At 42.8% G+C, this 22,897-nt stretch overlaps 2 protein-coding genes across 3 annotated transcripts in view; both read left to right on the forward strand.

The window, feature by feature from the left end:
• Nucleotides 1–5,157, forward strand: part of pdcd6 (programmed cell death 6) — a 15,393-nt gene extending 10,236 nt beyond the window's left edge. Inside the window, exons 3-6 of one of the 2 annotated variants that reach the window (XM_031850324.1) lie at nucleotides 1,821–1,865; nucleotides 2,455–2,625; nucleotides 3,099–3,208; nucleotides 3,828–5,157. In XM_031850324.1, coding sequence (XP_031706184.1) covers nucleotides 1,821–1,865; nucleotides 2,455–2,625; nucleotides 3,099–3,208; nucleotides 3,828–3,926 — 425 coding nt within the window. In that variant the 3' untranslated portion in view covers nucleotides 3,927–5,157. The remainder of the gene's footprint in view (nucleotides 1–1,820; nucleotides 1,866–2,454; nucleotides 2,626–3,098; nucleotides 3,209–3,827) is intronic. The other variant, XM_031850327.1, reaches the window with a different exon arrangement.
• On the forward strand, nucleotides 5,114–22,682 carry LOC116385086 (enoyl-CoA hydratase, mitochondrial). Its single transcript, XM_075447369.1, is given in 10 exon segments — nucleotides 5,114–5,213; nucleotides 6,639–6,700; nucleotides 6,702–6,810; nucleotides 10,488–10,615; nucleotides 17,749–17,818; nucleotides 19,011–19,044; nucleotides 19,046–19,120; nucleotides 19,122–19,144; nucleotides 19,941–20,012; nucleotides 22,576–22,682. Coding segments are annotated over 10 exon segments (780 nt in total).
• Nucleotides 22,683–22,897: the final 215 nt, after the last annotated feature.

The following is a 22,897-nucleotide window of genomic DNA, read 5'->3' on the forward strand; positions in this document are numbered from 1 at the left end:
TGTGTGTGTGTGTGTGTGTGTGTGTGTGTGTGTGTGTGTGTGTGTGTACACACAAGTGTCTCACTGAGCTCCAGCACGGCCGTTATGCGTGTGCGTACGCTGCGGTCGCGTCACCCTGTTTTTCCACCAGCCTGCCTCTTGCCTCACCTCCTATATCCCCTCCCTCTCCCCTCCTCCCCACTTCTCTGTCTCCATCTCACCACTGGCGGTTGGGCTCGCCAGTGAGAGAGCCCAGTGTGTGGACTGGACAGAGGGAGTATTGTCGCTGTTTGCCATCAGACGCACACAAACATCTCAGACTAATATGGCCACCTCACTCTGGGCAGCCGCAGTCCGTCTGGCAAACATTGGTGACCTCACAGCTCGCTAAGTGTGTGTGTGTGTGTGTGGCTGGAGAGGTCACAGCTTGTTCTTCTTCTCTCGGCCTCTGGTCATTTCTCTGATGCCTCTAGTGCTGTAGCAACATTTATTCAGATTTTTTTTATTTTTTTTTTTAGAGATTCTCTGATCATGTTTTTTTGATCTATTACTGATCGTCAATTAGCCACATCAGCTGATACAGATTCAACACAGACTTGTTTGCATAAAGCTTTATCAGGGATCGGCCACTAGAAAGCTAAATAGCTAGTTTAAGAATATAGATTCTGGCCCAAACCCCAGCTTCAGGCCTGGTCCCAGAACAGCTCTACCCACAGCGCTAGACAGCCTCCAGCATCAATAAAACAAAGCGAGTTCGAGGAAGGGAAACGTCCAGTGTAAGTTAAATCTGGACCGGTTTATTAATCTGGAGGTGTCCTGAAGCCATTTCTGCCACTTTATCATTTATTTCGACACTTTGGAAAAACAAACAGTTTCTATAATGCATTTTGCTCACCACCTTTTTATTCAAATGAGGTTGAAGTTGTATCTAAGCTGTTACGGCTCACACTGCAAACCTGCTTACTGCAGGCGTAGATTAGCTGTGGAGGGAAATAGAAAAAACAAGCAGTCAGAAGCAACACGGTGAGGAAAAGGCTTCACGCTGGCATTTTGCAGACGCTGTTTTAGGGTCTGTGGGGAGAGTCGGCAGAAGTGGGCTCCAGATTTCAGGTTACTGTAACAAGAAGCTCCTTCTCCTCTCATCTGGTGTTCCCTCCTCTTATTGCATTTTCTTCTCCTTTGTGTTGTTAACTTGTTCTCTCATGTTGTCCCTTCCCTGCGTCCTCCCACTCACCCGTCTCTTTTATTTCTGGTCCCGAACTGCCGGGCCTCTCTGTAATAACGGGAGGTGGTGAGTCAGCAAGGATTTAGATGCTCTGATAAAGAGCGTCTTGAGAGTTGAGAGTGTGAAGAGGGATATAAAGTACAAACACCCTGATGGACTAAAGCCCACTCAGTGTTTTTCTGGTCATATCAATGGCAGGTACTGTATATTCACATAAGATTGAAGAGTTTGTCCCGTAGATGAAAAATAACCATTTTTGTGTTTGAGGGGGAAAAGGCCATGACATGTCCCAAAACTCAGCTGCTTTCAAGACACTTGACAATTTCAACTTGCGTTTTACTTCTACGAGATAATGACATATTTAAGATGCTAGCAACCGCAGCAGCTTTATTCCCATGATGCTTTGCCTCGCGGTAACCCGTCTGCTTCTGGCTGGCTACCTGATTCCCGTCATGATTAGGAATAATTGGTTTTCCTATCACCTTCTCTTCTGTGTCATTAACTGCTAGAAAAACTGAAGTTTTTACTGCTTTTAGTTTTGTTGTTCTTCCACTACACACTCACTCTGGTCTCACTGGGCTGGAATGTTTTTAACTGGTATCGTTCTGTCTCACAGGCACATGGACTCCTTTCAACCCGGTGACGGTGCGCTCCGTCATATGTAAGTAGCAGCTGACGCTCACCAACTTTTACACAAACCCTCGTTGTCCTCAGACTATGCTGAGTTGTTTTATTTGCCTACTCGTCCTCATGACACCCGGATGAATGAATTACGGTTTGAGTAATCTGAGGGCTTTGGCTTCAGTAACTGCTGCTGTGGTGGAACCCTCCAGCCATCAATAACAGAAGGAGGGGAGAGCATCAGCAGGAAGACGGAGAGTTGGTCTCAAAAGACGACTGCCGACTGCCTCAGACTCCAAATATTGATCTGCGCTCTTAAAACGGTTGTAATATACAGCGGAGGTTAACAACTTTAAACTCTGCAGTGTGGTTGAGGACTTTTTATTTTACCGTGCCATTGTAGGCCAACACAAGTATAGCTAAATATGTTCCAGTTTAGACTAAATGAGTTACACTCAGTCAATTGTTTGGCCGTCCCCCAGCAAGAAGCTTATCCTGTGATAACACTCCCTTTGTTGGGAGGTAATTGGATTGAACCGCATGAGGTTGAGGAGTGTAGTATCGATGATGGAGCGGTCTTCTCCCTCTGTTATAATCTTATGGACCTTTTTTCGTCCCTTCTCCCTCAGCCATGTTTGACAGGGAGAACAAAGGCGGGGTGAACTTCAGCGAGTTCGGCGGCGTGTGGAAGTACGTCACGGACTGGCAGAACATCTTCAGGAACTACGACCGGGACAACTCCGGCTTCATCGACAAGAACGAGCTCAAACTAGCTCTGACTGGATTTGGTATGCAGCAAAGTATGCTTGTTTATTACATTCGGTGATAATGGTGGAGGGTGATAGGTGTTTCTAGGAATGCCCTTTCTCTCGGCTTCAAAAGGTCAGATTTTGTCTTCTTAGTAAGCCTGTGTGTGTTTGGATTGATCAGCATGTCATTGGAAATCGTTTTTTAAAAGGAATAGTTTTCTGATTTTGCTCGTGCAAAGTTCTTGTTAGGTTTTTCTGCCGCAGACGTGCAGTTCCAGCTTTCCATTTACGATGCAGAACAAACAAACAATCGCAACAATCATTACGCAAAATTCATTTATGTCTCAGACGAAGATAACACGACGTCACAGAAATGTAACTAATACATGAATAGAACTGTTCAGTTTATGTTTGGTTATGCATGATTTCTATCAATGATTGTGTTTGTGCTGTCTGAGCGTGTCTACAGGGACGAACTAATAAGTCCAGTTCACTGTTAATGTCCTGTTTGCCGCTGTGTGCAGGCTACCGTCTATCAGATCAGTTCTACAACACACTGATAGAGAAGTTCGACCGCCAGAGGAAAGGACAGGTGGCCTTTGATGACTTCGTCCAGTGCTGTATTGTACTACAGGTAACCGATTCACACTAGATCCAGATGAAGCAGTAGCATAGGAAGTCCTTTTGGTCTACTACTCGCATCACAACGAGCCTGCTCTTGTATTCGTAAGATTACACGGGGGAAGTTTTATTTATGCATATTTAAGAAAGGCGTTACGGTCCTCCCTGTTAGATTATTAATCCCTCGTTGAAGTGCCACTTGAGCCTGTATGTATCTTCCGTTTCAGTGGTTTTCGTACAATTGTAATAGAAGCTGCCAAGCGTAGCTGTAGCCTTTGACTAATACAGAAGCAGCTCTTCAGGTACACCAGGAGAGTAATATAACCGCAGCTTCCTCAGACCTATATTCAAATGAATGACCTTGTGTCGATGCATCCGCGTCTTCTGAAGTATTGGGTAAAGAATTCAAGGACTTGCTTTTCAGTGACTCACTGTTGAATGTTAGCTGTGGTAGTAAATGCATGAAATGTGATGATGATAATGTTGTGAAATCGAGAGTGAAAGGGTTGGAACGAGGATGTTTCAATACCACACCGTATCAGTATGAATAGATGTTTGTCCACTTTGGAGCAATGAGACCTTGAGATGAGAACGAGAAGTTAAAGTCACTGTTTTTCCCTCTCCTTCCACAGAGGTTGACCGACGTGTTCAGGCGTTATGATACAGACCAGGATGGCTGGATCCAGGTTTCATATGAACAATATCTATCCATGGTCTTCAATATAGTATAACGCACAGGGATCATCACAAAAGAGCACAACTGGACACAACTGTGCCAAAGCTACCGGCACCTCCCAGATGTCTGCCTTGGTGGACACTACAAGATTTTTTTTTTTTTTTTTTTTTTTAAACCTAATTTTTAGCCCCAGTTGGGCTGTTTCACACAAATTTATAAAATACACACAAGAAAACGTAAAGGAACCTTCAGTTTTTTGAGGTTGTAATACCCTCCAGATGAAAGTATTTGTCTGGAGGTACAACTGCCTGTGAAAAAAAAAAAAAAATCTTGTAGCGTTTTGTTTGATGACAAATCTGAACTACGTCTGTGCTGGGGGTGGGAAACTTCATGGACACAACCTGTCTTTCTGTCTGTCAGTCTGTCTGTTGTTATCAACAAACTTTTCAACGTCTTAACTTTAATTGATACAATTTAAAAAATAAATAAATAAAAAAAAAAAAAAAAACTCTGTTGAGAGTAAAAATGATGCATTGTAAATATGATTTTAGATGCATTGCATGCTTGCCAGGGAAATTTAGCCCCACGTTGAAGCATGCTTTCCCTTTCTCTCGTCTTTTCTTCAGCCCTATTTTGCTCAAAGCCATGTTTACAAAAGCGGTGAAAGCAGGTGATGTGCTGCTTTGTGATTCACTGACATGCCAGCTTACATGCCATATTTGTACAAACTTATTTTTAACTGCAAAATCAAATGTTAGGCCATTTAATTTTTGGTAGAGGGTAAGCATAATGCCTTTTAGTGTGGCTTATTTTTTGTGCATGATGCCTTAACATGTGTAAAAAGAACACGAAAGAGAAATCTTTTATTAAAAAAATAAAGAAAATCGGGTGTGGAGTTTTGTTTTTTAAAATCATTTATAGGAGCGTAGAGTTGCATTGCAGACGAAACTCTTGACCTGCAGAGCGGCTCAATGTCGCCCTCTGCTGTACGTCGGTAGTTTCTACCACCGCAATGCACCAACACGAGACCCAGAACCGTTAGTGCATTGTTCTTGTTTCTGTGGGGGAGTATAAAAGTGTTGCACCTGCATATAAGCTAGCTAGCATGCTGCAAAAATAGGAGAAAACGCTACTTTTTGTTTTTGAGTGATGTTAATGTCATTTGTGAAATGTGCTGGCACTTTGTGTATAAATTACGTTTTGTAGGAGTGAGTGTTATGGCGCTAAAACGGACTTTGACCTATGTTATGGGCTCAGTTACCTGTCAGTAAAACATTTAAAAACTCTATAAAGGAGAGTTTGTTGTCAGTATTTCATTCGGGAGGTGAGGACACGTGAACAGGTATGTGTGGAAACATGCAGTAACTTCATAATGACTGTAGGGGGCAGCAGAGGCTTCTGTAATGTCAGAACACACACAATCACTGCTACATCACACTCAACGGTGATGTATGTGAGGATTGTGGGTCTTCAAAGCAAGACGTCATCATTAAGAGCCAACACAGAACACACAAGTGTCCACAGTTTTATAATGACAAATATAGGAGGTTAACTTCCCTGTCCGCTCACAACCTAAACGCTTTTCACACAGTTGAGTGTCATTCATCACGTGATAGATGGACCTTTTTCACGACATACACGTTGACTGGTCATAACAGAACAATCACAGGTGTATTTAAAACTCTTAAATGAGGGCTAAGTCCCACTTGATGACCCGGTGAGCCAGCATGCACAGTGCCAAGGCCATAAAGTGGTGAAACTTAATGATACGCAGGCATTATTCATGTTTTTAGTCCCACCTATAGTTCTCTTTATAGGACATGTTAAATATGTGCTAAGAAAAAGGTACATTGTTGATCAACGCTGTTCCTATTATTTTAATTTTATGATTACTGTAATTGATTAATTTAGTCTTAAAAAAAATACAAAAAGTCTGAAATTGTCCTTTTAGCTTAACAAGACTTTACTCAATTATCAAAACAGTTGACACATTTTTAATTGACTCATCAATTCAGAGCTATTCTCAATTGATTAAAAACACGTTTAAAATGCATACAATTGGAAAAACTCCTCTCAGAGAATTATACAACTAGAATGTGATGCTATAATGTTGAATTTGCGTTGCGCTGCTGGCTCACTGCATGTTGTTGCTCAGACTCAGTAAAAACAATGGAAAACAACACCACACACACGGGAAGTTAAGACGCGTATCCACTCCCTTACGCACACTGCACTGTGTGATCATTTGTTTGAGGTGAAGCAGAGTAGAAAGTGCTGCTTGAGACAAATTGGCTTTTTTTCTCCCCCCCCCCCGTCCCGCCTTGCATCACTTCACCGGGTTTTGTTCAGCAGTCGTTGCTCCCTAGAATAGCCTGCGTGAGCCCAGTGGCTTTGTTTTCCGTGCTGTTTTCTCTTGGATGCAGTTGCCTCGGGCCTGCGGTTGACAGCTGGATTCCCATGGGATTACCCTAAACAATGTCAGGTCAACTACCTGCTGCAACCTCAAGCCACAACCCCTGGCACACTCACACACTCTTATAAACACACAGAGTGAGAGCCCAAGGCGGTCACCTCAACCCCAGACCTTTCCATCGTTCGTCTGTCACCGTCTGTGTCGTGAAGTCTGTCCCCGTAAAACCATTTGCATTCCGTCTCCGTCCCTCCTACTGTGGAGGTTCAACTTAACGTCTCCGGGGTCGGCCCCTTTCTAAGTGTTGTGGTCCATATTGGTTTCAGTCTCTGCATGTTTATCATTCTCTGTCATTAGTTACGGTGCAGACCGTGGCCACGGAGCGCAGGGGGTCCGTGGTTACCGTGGCGATGAACCGGGCCCAAGGTGCGTAATGCGGTGAACCAGGAGACAGCGAGGCGTCTGCGTGGAGAGCTGGAGGCCTTCTCACAGTGACCCGGGCTCAAACGTGGCGTTCCTCATGGGGAAGGTGAGACAATGGTAAGAAATAGAAGAAAATTTGCTTTTCAATTCAGTGTCGTGCTCAGAGGCAGATATATACAGACGTACTACAGAGTTTGAACCTGGTTCACATCTTGTGGAGGAATTTTGTCTCTAGTTAGAAGCCAGCCAGCCGTCTTCAGCATTTTCCTCGGTTGTGTGTTTCCTCTTTCATCTGTGCCTCATTTTTATTTTTATTTATTAGGAATATCATGAAATTCTGAGAGCAGTACACCTTAAAGAAATCCTTTTTTTGGATTAATGCAGAGAGATAGATGAGAAGATCGATGTCTGCATGCTAAATATGAAACTACCACCAGCAGCCAGTTAGCTTAGCTCTCCCCAAAAACTGGAAATGGTGGGAAACTGCTATCCCGGCTCTGTGCAAAGGTACCAAAATCCACTTACCAGCACCTGTCAACCTCAATGATGATTACATCTTGTTTGTTCCATCTGCACAAAAACTAAAGTGTGAAAAAACCTTGTGGTTTTATGGGGTATGGGGTATTATGTTGGGACTATTTCTTGGCCAGGAACAGTAAGTCTCCTCTGGTTGGAGTCATTGTCTCTGCAAGTTACAGAATTTTTTGAATGCGAGAATGTATTTTACAACTTTTTTAACTTCCTGTTTTAATAAGTTAAGGAAACAGACTATTTAAGCCCTTTAATAATACTTGGTATGGGCTGAAACATATTTGCAAACCAGAAAGGAAGAACAGGCTGTAGAATAGCTGTGATGCAGTTATGGAAAGTCATGAGATAGTCATTGAAACTTCTCCGCTCTTCCCTCCAGCCTCCCTTCCGTCCTCAATACTCAACCTGCCGTCTCTCCGTCACATTCTTCCTCTGCATCTTTTCTTTCCTCCTTGGGAGTCCTTCGATCTATCCGAAACACCGAGGTGACCTGACCAGTGCACACGCAGGAAAAAAAACCACACTGCACACCTGTGAGGAGGCCTGCACCGTGTCAGCCTCCCAAAAAGTCAGAATCAGGCCCACGGCTCCTAATACCTCTCAAAATAATCATGGCACATGCTGAATGGACTCCTTCCCCCTCAGTGGAAATAATGTCTTCAACCTGGATCAACCTGTTTGTGTACAAAGGGCACCGCCGCCTCAAGAGAGAAAAGTATATACTTTGTTTTGGTACTTCGGAGGTTGGAGCCTCTCCAGATGGTGGCTGCAGAGGGCCACTAGTCTCGGCTGTGAACAGAAAACAGTGTGCGAGTGTGTGAGTAATTAGCTCGAGTTAAATGGGTTAGCAGCGAGCTAACAGGTCGTCCCAGCAGAAGGGGCGCTTCTGTTATCCCCAGTATGTCTGTAATGTGCTTTTAATCGTCCCACCACGCATTCCTGTCAGCAGGTTGTCCTGTACTGCCGCTCCGCTGGAACAAGAAGACTGACCTTCAGCGGCGATTAGCGGCCCGTCTGTGTTGTGAGATGGAGAGCAGGGAGGCTTGTTTGACTGTAGTGTTTCTGAAAACACAAGGAATCCATTTAGTTCAAATTAGCGCGATCACTCTCTCAGCTCTCGTTTTTCACTGTCGACATGTTTTTTTTTTTTCCAACTTGTGAAATTAAGAGTAATTGCTTTCTGCAGGTTTTGAATATGCCGGCACATATTTGGAGTGTTTGGGATTCGGATTTCTGTGGATGTTTTGTCATGTACGATTTAGATGAAGCTGTGTCACTTCAGCGGAAGCCACTTCTGATGTCTGTGAAGCCTCACTAGTCCCATAAAAACACACCGGACAGTGCTAAAATGTTTGTTAGGGGTCAAACTACAAATTCCCAAAAAAGTAATATATTCAAATCTCTTTTATAAGAGACAACAGTTAATGTTCCCAGTTTTTACACAAAGATGTTGAACGGAGTTGAGGTCAGGTTTCTGTGGTGGAATGTAACAAAGTACATTCACTCAAGCAAAAGTACAAATCACAGGTACCTGTACTTCACTTGAGTCTTTTCTTTTCATGGCACAAACTCCACTCCATCTCACAGGGACATGTTGTACTTTTGACTTCCTTATAATTATTCAGCATCTTAAGTCAGTAGTTGCTTTGCAAATTATAGTTTTTGCTTAATGTATGAAGAGCTTATAACATTTCTATCAATTACACTACCCAACAGTATATACAAGTACAGCTGAAAGGATTAGTGGATTGATAGAAAATTAATTGACAACTATTTTGATAATTGTTTTTATCATTTTTTTTAATTGCAAAAACATTTCATGGTTCTAAGTTTAAAAAAATGTGAGGATTTTCTGCTTTTCCTTTAATTATTCTAATAATTTTGAATTTTGTACCACTGTTTGGACAAAATAAACATGTGACAGTATTTCTCACTATTATGAAAATTTTTACAAACCAAACAACCAATTATTTATTGAAGAAAACAATCGGCAAATAAATCCATGATGAAAACAATCATCATCGGCACTCTGATACAAAATAGTTGAAGAGCTCCACCCCAACCAACTACACCAGTAAAATCCTGCTTCTCCCTGAATGCATGAGTGATTCTAATCTAATGACAGTGTAGCAGTCACAGGGGACATCTTTCTGCGTTGATTATATTTACATGCCTATTGTCATGTTGCAACAGGAACAGGTCTTCACTCCTGCCTCAAATTGAAACACACACGTGTTTGAAACATGGGTTCCCAACTTTTTTTGGCTCGTGTCCCCTTAAAATGAAGCAATGTCTATTTGTGGCTCTTCATCGGTGGTTCTGGATGTCCTTGTTTGACCAGGTTAATGAAAGACAGATTTTATTTTATATTTCAACATGAAAGGTTTTGTTAGGCTTTAAGCGAGGGCGGACATAACTGTCCACATACATTTGGTCCTATCATGTACTTTTTACAGAACACACAGTTCCTTCGAAAACAGTTCGTGTTAAAAGAAAATGTGATCTTTTGTCACAATTTGCATCACATTACCCTTTAAAACTCAAAACTCTGACCCCACAAGGCTTCAGCTCAGTGTCCCAGTCATTGCTGAGATAACTCTGTCTGTTTTAAATAACGCTTTACGGGCCTCCGTGAACGAACGGACCAGCTCTTCATAGCTTCTGCTCTTTTTTTTCTTTCTCTCCTACAAGGACAAAGGGCTTCAGGGAGCTCTGTCACATCGCTGCTCCCATAAACAGCGTGACGCAATGTTTCTCTATAATTGCCCTGCGTTGACCCACAGCTGTAATCAAAGCTCCCAGTTGATGGGTGTTGCTTGGCACACATTGGTTTGTTATAATCATTTTCATTACTGCTACATTAGGGAGAGAGGAGGGTTTTATGAGTCTCTGCCTGAGCCTGTGACATAGTGTTTGTCGGCCTCTTGGGTAATGTTGTAATTACCGCATGAATCCAACGGAAGGGGCTGTGGTTGGAGTATGTTAGTCTTCCATTAATGAGGATATTGTGAGTGTGTGTGTGTGTGTGTGTGTGTGTGAGCACATGTGTGATTTGTGACTATGCATTGGATTTGGGCTCTTCAGGGAAGAGAAGCATTCGTGTGCCAGCGAGCCCAAAAGCAAAGCTGCTATCCAAATTGCAGCCCTCGGACTCCGGCTCCAACTTGTTGTATTTTTTTTCATCCTCATCATTTTCCTTTCCTCTCCCGACTTTCCAGCTGCCATACTTTGTAATTTTGTGGTCTCCTCCAGGAGGGAATTTCTGCGCCGGTTATGATCTGAGAGAGCCGGCCAATCACACGGCCTCCCTCAAATTGGAGCAAGATGTCACTGAGGGTCCCGGTCCGATGGCGAGCACTGTTTGGGCTGCGTGTTCGCTAGTGAGGGTTATATCTACATTTCCTTATGATCTTAATTGAGGACTAAAGGTTTCCACACAAATATAAAAACCAGGAGACGTGGTTGGTAGTGATTGTGAATATGTGAATATGTTTAAGGGTTTTGGTAGGTAGTGGTGAGGATTTGATTAAGGGAATGATGTTGAATCGGAGAAAACTCTGTGTTGTTGCTTCATGCACGCAGCCGTCACGTGACAAAGAAATAAGGATTATGGGATAAATGATGTACTGTAAGCTACTGAAACTACAGCCTCCACAAAGTCTGTTTGGATTGCATGTGAAGTCTTCTGGATTGAGTGGACCTCCTGTGCAGAAAATTATAGCGCTGTGTTACAGACTACACACAGTGCTTCATTTGTTCAGCGACAGCCAGAACTTGGGATCATTTGTTGCTCTTTTTGTTTGACACTTTGACGTCTCGAATATTTTTAGTAGATAAACCATGGAGATCAAAACCTAGTGAAAATACACGTTCATATAGAGATGCTTAAAAATGTACTGTACAGTGGATATATTCTACAGGAAGCAGTCCAGGGCCTTGCTCAAAAGCAACTCAGTGGCGTTAACGAAGGAGCTGCAGAACTACGAGAGTTAGAACTTCTTAATGTAGATCTTTTACCCTTGTCACTAGTAGTTTTATTAGCTTTTAACGACTACTTGCAGCACTTCTCTCTACTTGTAGTACTAGCAGTATTGCCTCGACTACTCCCACTACAACTACCATCACTACCTGCTGCTAGTAAAAGCTCAGCTACTGCTGATGTCGTAGCTTCCACTTGGCTCATCTGTTAGTATTCATGCTGCTGCTACTCAAGCTACTTTGACTGCTTCTTTTTGCAGTTCGTCTAATTCGAGTGATACTAATGAGTATGTTTCATGTCTTTTCTCCCTCCTACTGTTAATATTGCTCCTATAATCCCGACTGGCTAATAGGAATAGTTCTGCTACCTCTCTTCCCCCTTATTCTCTGTCTTTCTGCTCCCTCTGCCTTTGTGTATTTGCTCATCTAATTATATCTGTCCATGAAAGTATCCTCGTCTTTTCCTTTGCATACATCATTTGTGCCCTAAAGCCAGGAAGTCGACGCCGTTTCTATTTTTCAACCTCGTTCCTGTGTCCTCTGTTATCACCCCCAGCCTCCTCTTGTTTGTACGCGAGGACGGAGTCGCAGTGCGATAACACCGGTGGCCGTGACCTTTTGGCATCACGGACCAGAGTCTGCTGGGCAGTCTTGATAAGTAGGAGAGGAAGCAACCCTCTGCCAGGTTTCCACTGCGGGGCCAACGGGGCTTACGTATTATTTATGTCACACAATTTCCTCATAAACAACTTTTTTCCCTTTTTCCGGCGTCTCGCTGCTTACTGGCATGCTTTGCCCGCTGACTCGGCTATAGTTTTAAAAGAACAAGTACTTTGGATGTTCTGCTGTAAACACTTTCAGCTATATACTAATACTGATCTCAGCAAGTCGCGGTGTGCTTCACTCTGTAAAAGTGTCTCGCGTTGGACCGTTGCAGCATCTCTCGTGTAGCTGTCATTGCTTTTGCCATGCTGCTGGAGGGTTTAAAATACAACTGTTGTACTATAATTTACCGGCTGTACTAGATTTAGAGTGTAAACATGCAGGGCTTATCGTCTCAGGCCTGTAATTTACAGGAGAGCATCCTGGCAGTGCCCTTGTCTTTCTGTCTGTTTGACTGTCCGTCCTCCCAAGACTGTCTGGTGGCAAGTCAAAGAGCTGATAGTAGCACTGAAACTCTGGACTAGTATCTGCACTGACTAACGATAACCAGTTCTATTACAATGTTTGGCAAAGTGTTTCAATAGCACATGTCCATTTATTTGTGCAATTAGAGTATCTGTTGAAGAATGCCTCACCAAAAAGTTAGAATCCAAATCTCGCCAAGAGAAATGAGCGAGCGGGCCACTAATAACGCGTTCAAGTTCAAGCAACATCTTGGCTGTCTGCCAGAAACGAAATGAGCAGAAGTATGAAAACAATAGGGTTGAAGATAGAAGTGCAGATCAGGGGAGTCAGACACGGGAGAAGACGTATAATACAAGGGTTGTAATTATCTCCGCCAGGACAATCACGCGATCGCATCCGTGTGTGCGTGTGTGCACCCTAATCTTGCATTCTACTGCAGTAAAACTGAATGATATTTTTGGGTGCCCACTTACGGGCTGCATGCTTTCGTGGTTGGCGGTGACTCACGCTTTCTGAAAACGCTTTCTCTTATTGCCTGCTCTGTGCTAACATCGGCTCGCCTCACTCCCCGCGCTTAACGGGCTCCGGCCGTTAGGGGCCGCTAAAGTGACACACGCAGCTGAGTGCATCGCCGCCAAATGGGGGGTTTAGCCAATTATGGGTTGTATTCATTCAATCACACAATACGGCAGTGGTCGTTGCAGACGCACCCGGCGGAGATCTGCACTCTACTGAGTGTGCCTTTCTAGTTTCAGTGCGTCTCTGGACACAAACTGAGAAACTTCTTTCAACCGATTCAAGACTCTTAGTCTGAGAAATGAATCTGACACCTGCACTCCAACCTCTTCCATCAGCTCAAAACTATGTTCGGGAGGCAGAAATGAGCTTCACTGTGGTTTTCACACATTAAGCTGCACATTTCCTCCCAGTAATTAGTTCCCTGCTTCTTGATTGCCACATGTCTTCAGGCTTGTTTGTCAACACATTTGCGTCGTTTCCCCCCAGTTTAGTTGAAACCACTGTGGTTTAGATGTGCATTCAGCAGAGTGATTATTGTTTTGTTTTTTTTTAGCATTTCTATGCCCATACTCTGCGTAGTTGTATGTTGCACAGCCAAGCATCTTCACCTTCCCAAGCCTGTAGTTAGTGTAGTTTAAATCCATGGTGTGGGTGAGCACATTAACACGATTTAATAGGGCTGCATTTCTCAAGACTTTAAGTTTAATTGAAAAAACAGACTTTACAGTGGAAAAAGAGTGCATTTTCCCAATATTAAACAATTGAAAACCGAACTTCCCTCCCCATTTACATCAAAAGTAGCGCTGCTCTGTGGGACGCAGAGTTTATTTAAAGATCCTGTGTTTCTTACAGATTATTTCCTTTTAATGGTTGAATTCTGTAACCGTTTTGGGGTTGGGCACAGATGGCAGCAGCCGGAGGGAATCCCTGGTGGCTTTGGAGTAAGAAAAAAAAAAAAAAAAAAAACCTCAGAGGCTCGCTGCGCTGCTCTGATGTGGGCCAATGGCAACCATAAGGATCTGACAGCTTTCTGGCACGTGATTGGCTGCCGAACCTGCGGCTTCCTGTCTGGGGCCCCTCCGCCTCACCGAGGAGGAAATGAGAAGGAGGAGATGGTTGCGTCACAGGAGTCTGGTATTAGTGTCTACTGCTCGTTTGGATTTTGAGAGACCTGAATGAAAAACCACCATGCTTACCTAATTCCCTGATGTTATTTTGGTGCCTTAACCCAGAGGAACATCACAAAGTAACAAAAAAAAAAAAGAAGTTGGCACCGGAAAAGGAAACTTAAAATAGTGCAGTAATACTTCATTCAAGGATTTTTCTTTAAATGGTGAGGCTAAATCAGGCAAGCATGGAAGTTGGCCATGATCGTCTTATAGTACTCCTCTGATTTCCCTGTTTGAAGTGGAGACCGCTGAATGGAGACCCCTCAAACACACACACACACACACACACACACACACACACCAATCGGTCACGTCAGTGTCTCCTGCCTTTCTGGTCTTCACAGTTTAAAGCCCCGTCTCTACCGGGACGAGGGACCGACGAAGAGTGCCAAATATGAAGAAGCCACATGTTGAATGGAAGTCAAACCTCCGTCCAAAGCTGACATACCAGCGGCCAATTCAAACACCCGCTCAGTCAGTCAGAAACTGAGTGACATCGTCCAGTGATTACATCATCGCGCTTCAAAAAACCGACAGGCTTTTCCATAAAGATTGACTGGACGGGGCCGGTCGTGTGCAGGGGTCAACATTTTCAGTGGATAAATTGATTGGCCAGATATGGCCGTCATTTTGAACAGTTACAAAAAGCTTTGTGTTAATCTGAAGATTATCATGTCGAGAATAATTTGAAACATTGTACTAGTGCTGGGTAACATAACGATAGTATATTGATATGAGACTAAATATTGTCTTAGATTTTGGATATCGCAAAAGTCTCGCCTTTTTTCCTGGTTTTAAAGGCTGCATTACAGTAAAAGGATTCCATTGTCTGTATTTACCAGACAATTTAAGCTGTTGTATTATTTGCCTTTACCCACTGAGTGATATTATCCACATTACTGATGATTATTTATCAAATATCTCACTGTGTGAATACATTGTGATGGCACCAACCCTTCAATATTGTTGCGATATCGATACAGAGGTATTTGGTTGACAATATCAGCGTGGCTCATTGGGTTTCCTGATAGGATCTGATGTGCTTTTTGTGCTTTCTTATGAGGTGCTACATGTCCTGTTTTCATGGTTTCAAGGCCTCATTTGCAGCCTTGGTGGTCTCATATAATGGTGCTCTGCAAACTGAAGAATACACAGCCCTGGCGTTAACTCCGTGGGCTAAACACATGAAATCAAGTTAACTGTGTGTGTCATGTGTGACCCAGCCCAGTGCAGCTATTTGCCTTCATTCCTAGCGAGTATTCAAAGTGAGCCTCCGATTGAAGGTCTGCTCTTTTCTCTAGTCTGGAGTTGTCCGGAAATCGTTAATCCACATCAAACTGAATCGCATTACCCTCATGGGAGGCCATTGTAGTGGGTTTCACTTTGATGTGGTGAGGGTACCAGCAACACCAGCAGCAACCCAGAACACCCCAGTGTGTCGTGTTTCACACTCTGTTCTCAGGCTTTTAGTGGCTGTAGATGTTGGATGCGATGTCCCGCCGAGTGTGATCTCCCATCTGAGGAGATCACACTCTGAACCAGCACCGTGTAGAAAAATCTGACTTCTCTGTTTGAGCTTCCCAAGTCCACAGGGAGGTCAGAGGTCAACGGCAGAGCAGCAGCCTTTAAGCTGGTAGGGATTCAGCAGGGGGAATGATGGCTGCCATTGGGGCTCTCTTAAATAACTGCTGTCTGATTTGATTTTACATGTTGAATGATGCTTGTGATTTTGAGACAAATCTACTGAAGTACATCAAAGTACCAACATATGTACAGATGCAATCAAGCCTGATATGCAGCTTTTGTTGTTTTATTTTTAAGTTTTTGTTACCATTTTTAGCAAAGATAAAGGAAACATTGCTGACATGATGTTTTGTCTTATTTTAAAGAAAGACGGCCGTTATGCTTTGTAGTTTACTGTCCTTTCAGTACAAGTTATATTAGTAAAGAGCGTTGTTTCATAACTAAATGTGACTGAAAGAATCTCTTTAGAAAATATTTAAATATTATTGAAAAATGTAATAAAAACAGAAACTGTTTGTGATGACTCAAATAAATATATATATATATCAAATAGATAAAATACAAGGTTCCGTCTCCTTCACGTCATTCAGATAAGCTGTGACGGCCGTGTGATGCAGGAAGAGAACCCCCTCTTATATTTAGTTATTAAACAATAGGCTCTGCTGTCTCATTGCTCAGCCTTGTTAATAACAAGCCACAGTCTTGACACTGGGCTTATCTGCTTTGAACAAGACGGCAGAGGGCTCCTTTCCAAATGTGAAGCTCATTACTGAAGAACAACAATGACAAATCCAGGCTTTTGTTCTGCGGACGCTAACTGATTATCTCGTATCAGGATCACTGCCAAGCGTTTTTCCTCTCGGTGAAACTTAGAATAGGGGATCAGAAGTCGCCGCTCTTTCAAGCCAAACATGCCTTTTGAGTTAAAACTACTTCAATGAGTCCCTTCCAATCTCTCGGCTTCCATTCATGTGGCACAAAAGCGCAGGTCTGTGTGGATTCCTGCAAACGGGACAGATCAGAGACGGGACTATCAGACGGGAAGAGGAGGGTGAGGGCTGGAGGTGCTGGAGACGAGTGCTGCGGATAAGAAGGGAGATCCTTCCGGTTGCTGATAGCAATGGTGCCAACAGACAGACAGACTGGAGGTCAACCTGGCTCTTTATCTATTCCTCTTATAGAGTCAGGCTCTGTCTTCCTCTCACTGTTCTCTGGCAGCCTCCTGTCTCTTTCTCATTTATTTTCACTTCCTCTTTCTGTCTTTTGCTGTAATCAAGGCTGATAGTGCTGGACACGACATGGAGAAGCTCTCTGCACTAATCAACCGTCTGTTGCTGACGACTACAGCAATGATAAACGGTTAGCTGAAATAGTAATGGAAAAATGGATGAACTAGATAGCTAAAAGTAAGGGAAATGGGATGAACTAGATGGCTAAAGGTAATGACAAAACTGTCAAAATAGTAAACTAAAATAATCAATAAATGAATCAATGGATAGCGAAAAGTAATGGAACATTTAGCAAGCTAGAAGTACTTTAAAATAGGTAAAAGTAATTGATACATTTTTAAATATAAAGCTAAAAGTAATACATTGTGATAAATGTTACATCCTGCAAAAATGGTTGAATAATCTAAAAGTAATTGATTAATGAGCTAAGTTCATCTGGATGGGCTGTGGGTGCACATCAGACAATAAAGGTTGGGAACCACTGGACTAAGGATAGTGTGTGTGTGTGTGTGTGTGTGTGTGTGTGTGTGTGTGTGTGTATGTGTATGTGTTGCACAGACATACTTGTACAGGAATTCTCCTGTGCGTGTAAGTGTGTGTAGTCACATGTGGTGCAAGACAAAGCTCCACGGAGCAAAGCCGGCTGAAAACACTCTCCGAATGTTGCCTCAGTAAATATTGGAAAGACCTTGAACCTCTCACACACCCAGACACACACCTGCGCTGCTAGGGTCTATGCTATTCTTCCAGTTGAATTGCAGCAAAAGGAACTCTGCTGTCATTTAATGTTGCATGTCATCGGCGCTGGGTGCTCAGCCGTACACTCTGTGATTTACGTTTCACTAGGATACACTCCTGTAACGGGGGGATGAAAAATTGAGTGAAATTGAGTGTTTTGCAGACAGCGTAACCCCCCCCCCCCCCCACCCCCACTCCCTCACCTAATCACAGTCTTCTGTCTGTCAGAGCGCCATACGTGCTAACTGTGTGAACCCAAACCAGGCCCCTGGATTGGTCGCAATGGGGATTAACGCTGGTATTCCATGTATTCCCTTTTTAATTCGTTTGAGCGGCATGGAGAAAGAGAGTGGCTTGCATAGTATCAATAGAATCACAGTATTTCCACGACTCCCTGCGGAATGAAAGAAGGGGGAGAAAAACCCTGAAAGCTAGCATGATGATTTGGGGTTATGAAAACATGTCCGACACATGTGCTCTCAATAAGGGGTGGTCAAATAGAATCAGCAACTTGGAGGAATTAGGGAGTCGGGATTGTGGCGTGGAACTTGGGGAGCGCTGAACGGTAGAGAGTTTGCCATTTCCAGCTGGTGCTCTTTAGAAATTAGGACAGATGCCAGAAGCTTACTGTACCCTTGCAGTGTACTCTCTCTGCTCTTGTTTCTCCCTCCTATCCCTCTCTCTCTCGCTCTCTCTCTCTCTCTCTCTCTCTCTCTCTGCGGTAATAATGTAAATGTGTCCAGAGAGACTGAGAGCAAGGAGGAGCTTTGAGTTTTCACGTTCTGTCTGAAAGAAAGAAAGAAAGCAGTTACAGTCGAGGAGTAAACTTGTTTCAAAACGTTGCTCCCCCGACAGCTGTAACCTAGATTAATGCCAGCAGTATATTATGCATTATATGTTTCTTTGGCTGTTTTCACACAGTTTTAAGAGACCTGAACCCAATACACCGATACAGTGGCCTGCGTTTCCTTTCACCTTTCACAGTTAAGTAATCCAAGTGTTTGTCTGAAGGTAATTCAGGCATTCTGGAAATATTTTACACTGGCACGGGAATTTCTTAAATGTTCTAGAGAGCAACAGTGTAGCATAGCGCTACAACTAATAACTATTTTCGTAATCAATCAGTCTGTCAATTTTCTTTTTGATTTATCGGGCAGACAGTATGTTGCAAAATTGAGAAAACAGTGGTTAGAGCCCAAGATGACACCTTTTTAATTGCTTGTTTTGTCCAAAGCCAAAAGATATTCAATTTATAAAATGGTAAAACTGAAATATGCAGTCAATGCTGCCATTCAAAAAATTCCAACAACAGAATAGTTACCTTTTTTTCTGGATAAAACACGAATACTGACTGACTAATCGAATAATAGATAGACTCTTAGTATATATGAGTATAAATGCACTGGTCTCTTTGTGCCAACATATCAGACTGATACAACATGTACCAAAGACGGATATTAATACTGAACTCTCATCCCATCTTCTTGCAGGAGTTCCCCTGATTGATGGAGGCACAGTGCGGCTCGCGTCTCATTGGTCAGTCAGGAGCCCTCAACCTGATTGTGACTGGACGACCAATTGGAGCGCAGGATGCTTTTGCCTAGAGTGGTTCCTGATGGCCAAGGTGTTGGAGTTATGGTAGATTCTGTTTTAATCAGTGCTGCACTATGGCTGGGTATCACACCTCAATACATTACGAATACCTACCAAAGCTTGTCCATCGCATTGCGTTTTGAAAGTTGGTATTGAATGCTTGGTGAGAGCTTTTTTGTACTTAATCTTATATTTCCTAATCTAAATGTACTGATTATTGCATCATTTTTAAATTACATTTTCATCAGTCTAAATCTTCACTGCCATTGCTTTTGTGGATTTGTCCCGTCAGCACTCCTCACTCCTTCAAGCAGCAGTCTGAGGATAAAGTTATGCATGCATTTCAATACGGCATTTCCTGTTGAACATTAACGCGTGAACACTCCCGTATCCTAAAGAAAATTCCCAAAAAAGCCTTTCCATGTGCGAATCCCCCCCCCCTCTCCTTAGACGTTAGAAAAAGATTAGCTTAATTCTTTTAGGAAGTTCCTCTTCCCACAGTCAAGCCTCGGCCTAATTGTCCTCTCCGAGGTATGATCACTTAGGTTTAACATCAGAGGAGAGCGAAGAAGTAGCAGCTCACCAACATACACACAGGGCATCAAAGTGTGGCATCATGAGGCGTAGTTCTTTCCATAAGACTCATCTGGATATTACCCAGTGCTTTCATGTGGGCGAGGAAGCGGAGTGGCATGGAGGCAGCAGGGAAGGGCTGGCGATCTTGTTTTTTGTAATAAGAAAGAGGGTTATTGACAGATTAACCTGTACGCATTTCTAATGTTATGAGTGGCTGCATTTCTTATGTGTATGCATAATGTTCTGTACAGCTTTACAGGCGGCCATGCAGTTAGCAGAGCAGATCAGCTCCTGTCCCTCAGCAGTGTCCCTCCTTCACACAGGTACAGTTTACACATTACAGTACGTACAATATAATATCAAAATACAGGAAGATTATGTCACTGAATGTAAAAGAATAAAAAGAATTGTGCACAATGTTCGTTCACTTTTTCAAAGTGAATATTTCTTACTTTTTCTCATATTTAAAATAATTACCATCAAACTCTTTCTGACATTTGCCCTCTCAAGTTTGCGAACTTTCTGACATTCAAAAACATTTAAAGAATTGGTTTAATCTGTCATCCTCTGTCTCTAGACCAAGCAGTATGAGATCGAGGTTTCCTGCTTTTAGACGGTATCTGATGCACCTGGTCGTTTTTGTTTTCAGATAAAGCCAGCTCATTTCCAAGCCAACCATATCAGCTTGTTATCCACAGCATCACTCCTAAATCTCAGATATAGTGACTAACAGCACAAGAATTAAGTGAGAATGTTCCCTTCATTCACCCTGTTGGATTTTTAAGTTCAAATGTTTTGGTTTTGAGTTGCTATTGTGAGCAATAAGCATAGTTTTTGGAGAAGTTACATTTAAAATACCAGAAAGGTAGGTAGATTTAGTGTAAGGAATATTTTAAAGCCACAATTTGCAATTATTGTCCGCAAGCTCCACATTTCACGTAACATGTGCACAGCTGTTTTAAAATGAGGGCTGCTTGGACCCTGATGGTTGGGAGGGAATAGAAGCTCCACAGCGAGCAGACTGAGACTTCAACTTTCATTTTCTTGATGCAAAACACACGCAGCTATCAGTCTTCACCAAAAGTAGGTTTAACCCAAGCTGATTAAACCAAACTTATTTGTTGTTGTTTGTGAATTATAAATATACATGTTGGTCTTTCACCTTTTTATTTGTCGTTTCAAAGCAAATCATCAAGTAGAATCTCTAGATATCTTTTTTGTATGCTGGGAGATGCAGAACTATAGGAAGGCTGTGAACACAAAACAAATCCGTCACAAAAGATTAAAAACGCATCAAAAGCACGAAACCTGCAGCAGCTCGCCATTGTTGCTTTGGGATTACTGGGATGAGACGTATGTTCGTGTGCGTGCGACCCAGTAACCATAGCAATATGCTGTAATTATTGCAGAGGACTCAGCGCTTCTTGTCAGATATGTGCCAGGTGTAAGCATTCCTATGGTCTTGGAGCACGCTTCCCCTTCATTTTTTGCGTGTCGGACAGACGTGTGTGCATCGCACTTGAGCACACAACACGCGTACAAGATTCTCCTCTGTGTGCGAGTTTGTGTGAACTCTTTCCTGAAGTTTTTTTAATGCTCTTTAATAATATTGTATCACATGACGACTGGAAAAGAACAAAAACCAAGATGTATGGAGATATTTGTGTGTGGGTGTGTGTGTGTGTGTGTGTGTGTGTGCGTAAAATAGATAGATACAGGCAGACAAAGACCTCATTAGGTCTAGGAGGTGTCCTGTCTAGACAGTGTGATGACAGGACACAGAACCTCTGTTTAATGTTTCCTCCTCCTCCCTCTACTTCCAATTCACCCGGCATACACACACACACACACACACACACACACACACACACACACACACACAGTTGCTTAATGTCAAGTAAAATGTTTAGGACATATTGAAGTATTAAGCGCCTTTTTCAATCATTTTCAGCCCAACGTGTGCAGCGTGTTTATCACAGGAATGTTATGCTAGCACTGGAGGGCACCGAGGAGGAGGAGGAAGAAGCGTTTGGATGCTTTTGTGGTGACTTGTGTTTGTTTAATGTGCCCAAAGTTAATGGCCCATCAAGTTGAAACATGGATTCCATGCTGTTTGTCACCGTGCGCTGACTCATATGAGGTGGTAAAAATCCCCTATTTCCTTTCATAGTTTTACCCGCAAAATGACTATTTCCTCGTCTCTGTATTCAGTGCCAGAGCCAAGAGGTATCTTGAGGAAACTCACCATTCACTGTATCATTGCCAATGAAAGAAGTCTTTTTTATTTTTTATTTTTTTTTTGCTGAAACTCAGTTCAACCACTAAATCTGTGTTGTAAATCAGGACTAAACTCTCAGTTTAGCAAATGGGGATTTTGAGTCCAAGAAAAACTAAAGAATCTGATAAATGACGTCCTTCAGAGCACTGGTTCTCTACGAGCCCTGGTTCTGTTATTGTACAGTTTGATCTCTCGGTTGTATCTCTTATATGCACACACACATACGCACACAGGTACACGCACAATGCTGTCTCCAACAAGATCCAAGTCTTTGCACATTATTTTCGTTCTGTGGTCTACTGACAGGATTTCTGCTGCAGGAAAAACATAGAAACATTTAAATATCTCCTCTTGTATGGTATGCCCTACATAATGGTTGCAAGTAATACTAATGAAGTCTACATTGGTGAAAGGGCAAAACACCAGCACTGTTTGATAACACGCTGTAGAAGGAGTTATGTTGAGTAGTAATATGAGATTTGGTTTATTAGCTGTATGAGAGCGAACTGTTGTATTTAGTCTAAAAGCTATAAATGTGTGTGTGTGTGTGTGTGTGTTTGTTGGTGGTACGTGAAGCTTTGATGCTGGTTCTCACTCTTCACATGCAGATAAGATACTGGCTCTGGCAGCAGCAGCAGCGGTAGCAGAGACACCGAGAGATATGGACACCTTTGGACCTTATCACCAGGACCATCACAGTCTGAAGGGGCCATGAAGACATAACACAGGTTAGGGTGAAAGGAATGATGGGAGGAAGAGGAAGGAGAGAGGGGGAATAAGGATTTGAATGTATTCCTTTTCGTCTCACTTAGAGATGTATGGCTCATGTTAAGCTGTTCTCTGCTGGCACTAGATAGTGTTGTAATTTTAAAATATCTTTACACCTGTAGAGCAGTGTATATTTGTTGCAATTTGTTCACCTTCTACAAA

The sequence above is a fragment of the Anarrhichthys ocellatus genome, unplaced genomic scaffold, assembly GCF_004355925.1.
Source record: "Anarrhichthys ocellatus isolate YVR2014 unplaced genomic scaffold, GSC_Weel_1.0 scaffold10, whole genome shotgun sequence".
NCBI lineage: Eukaryota > Metazoa > Chordata > Actinopteri > Perciformes > Anarhichadidae > Anarrhichthys > Anarrhichthys ocellatus.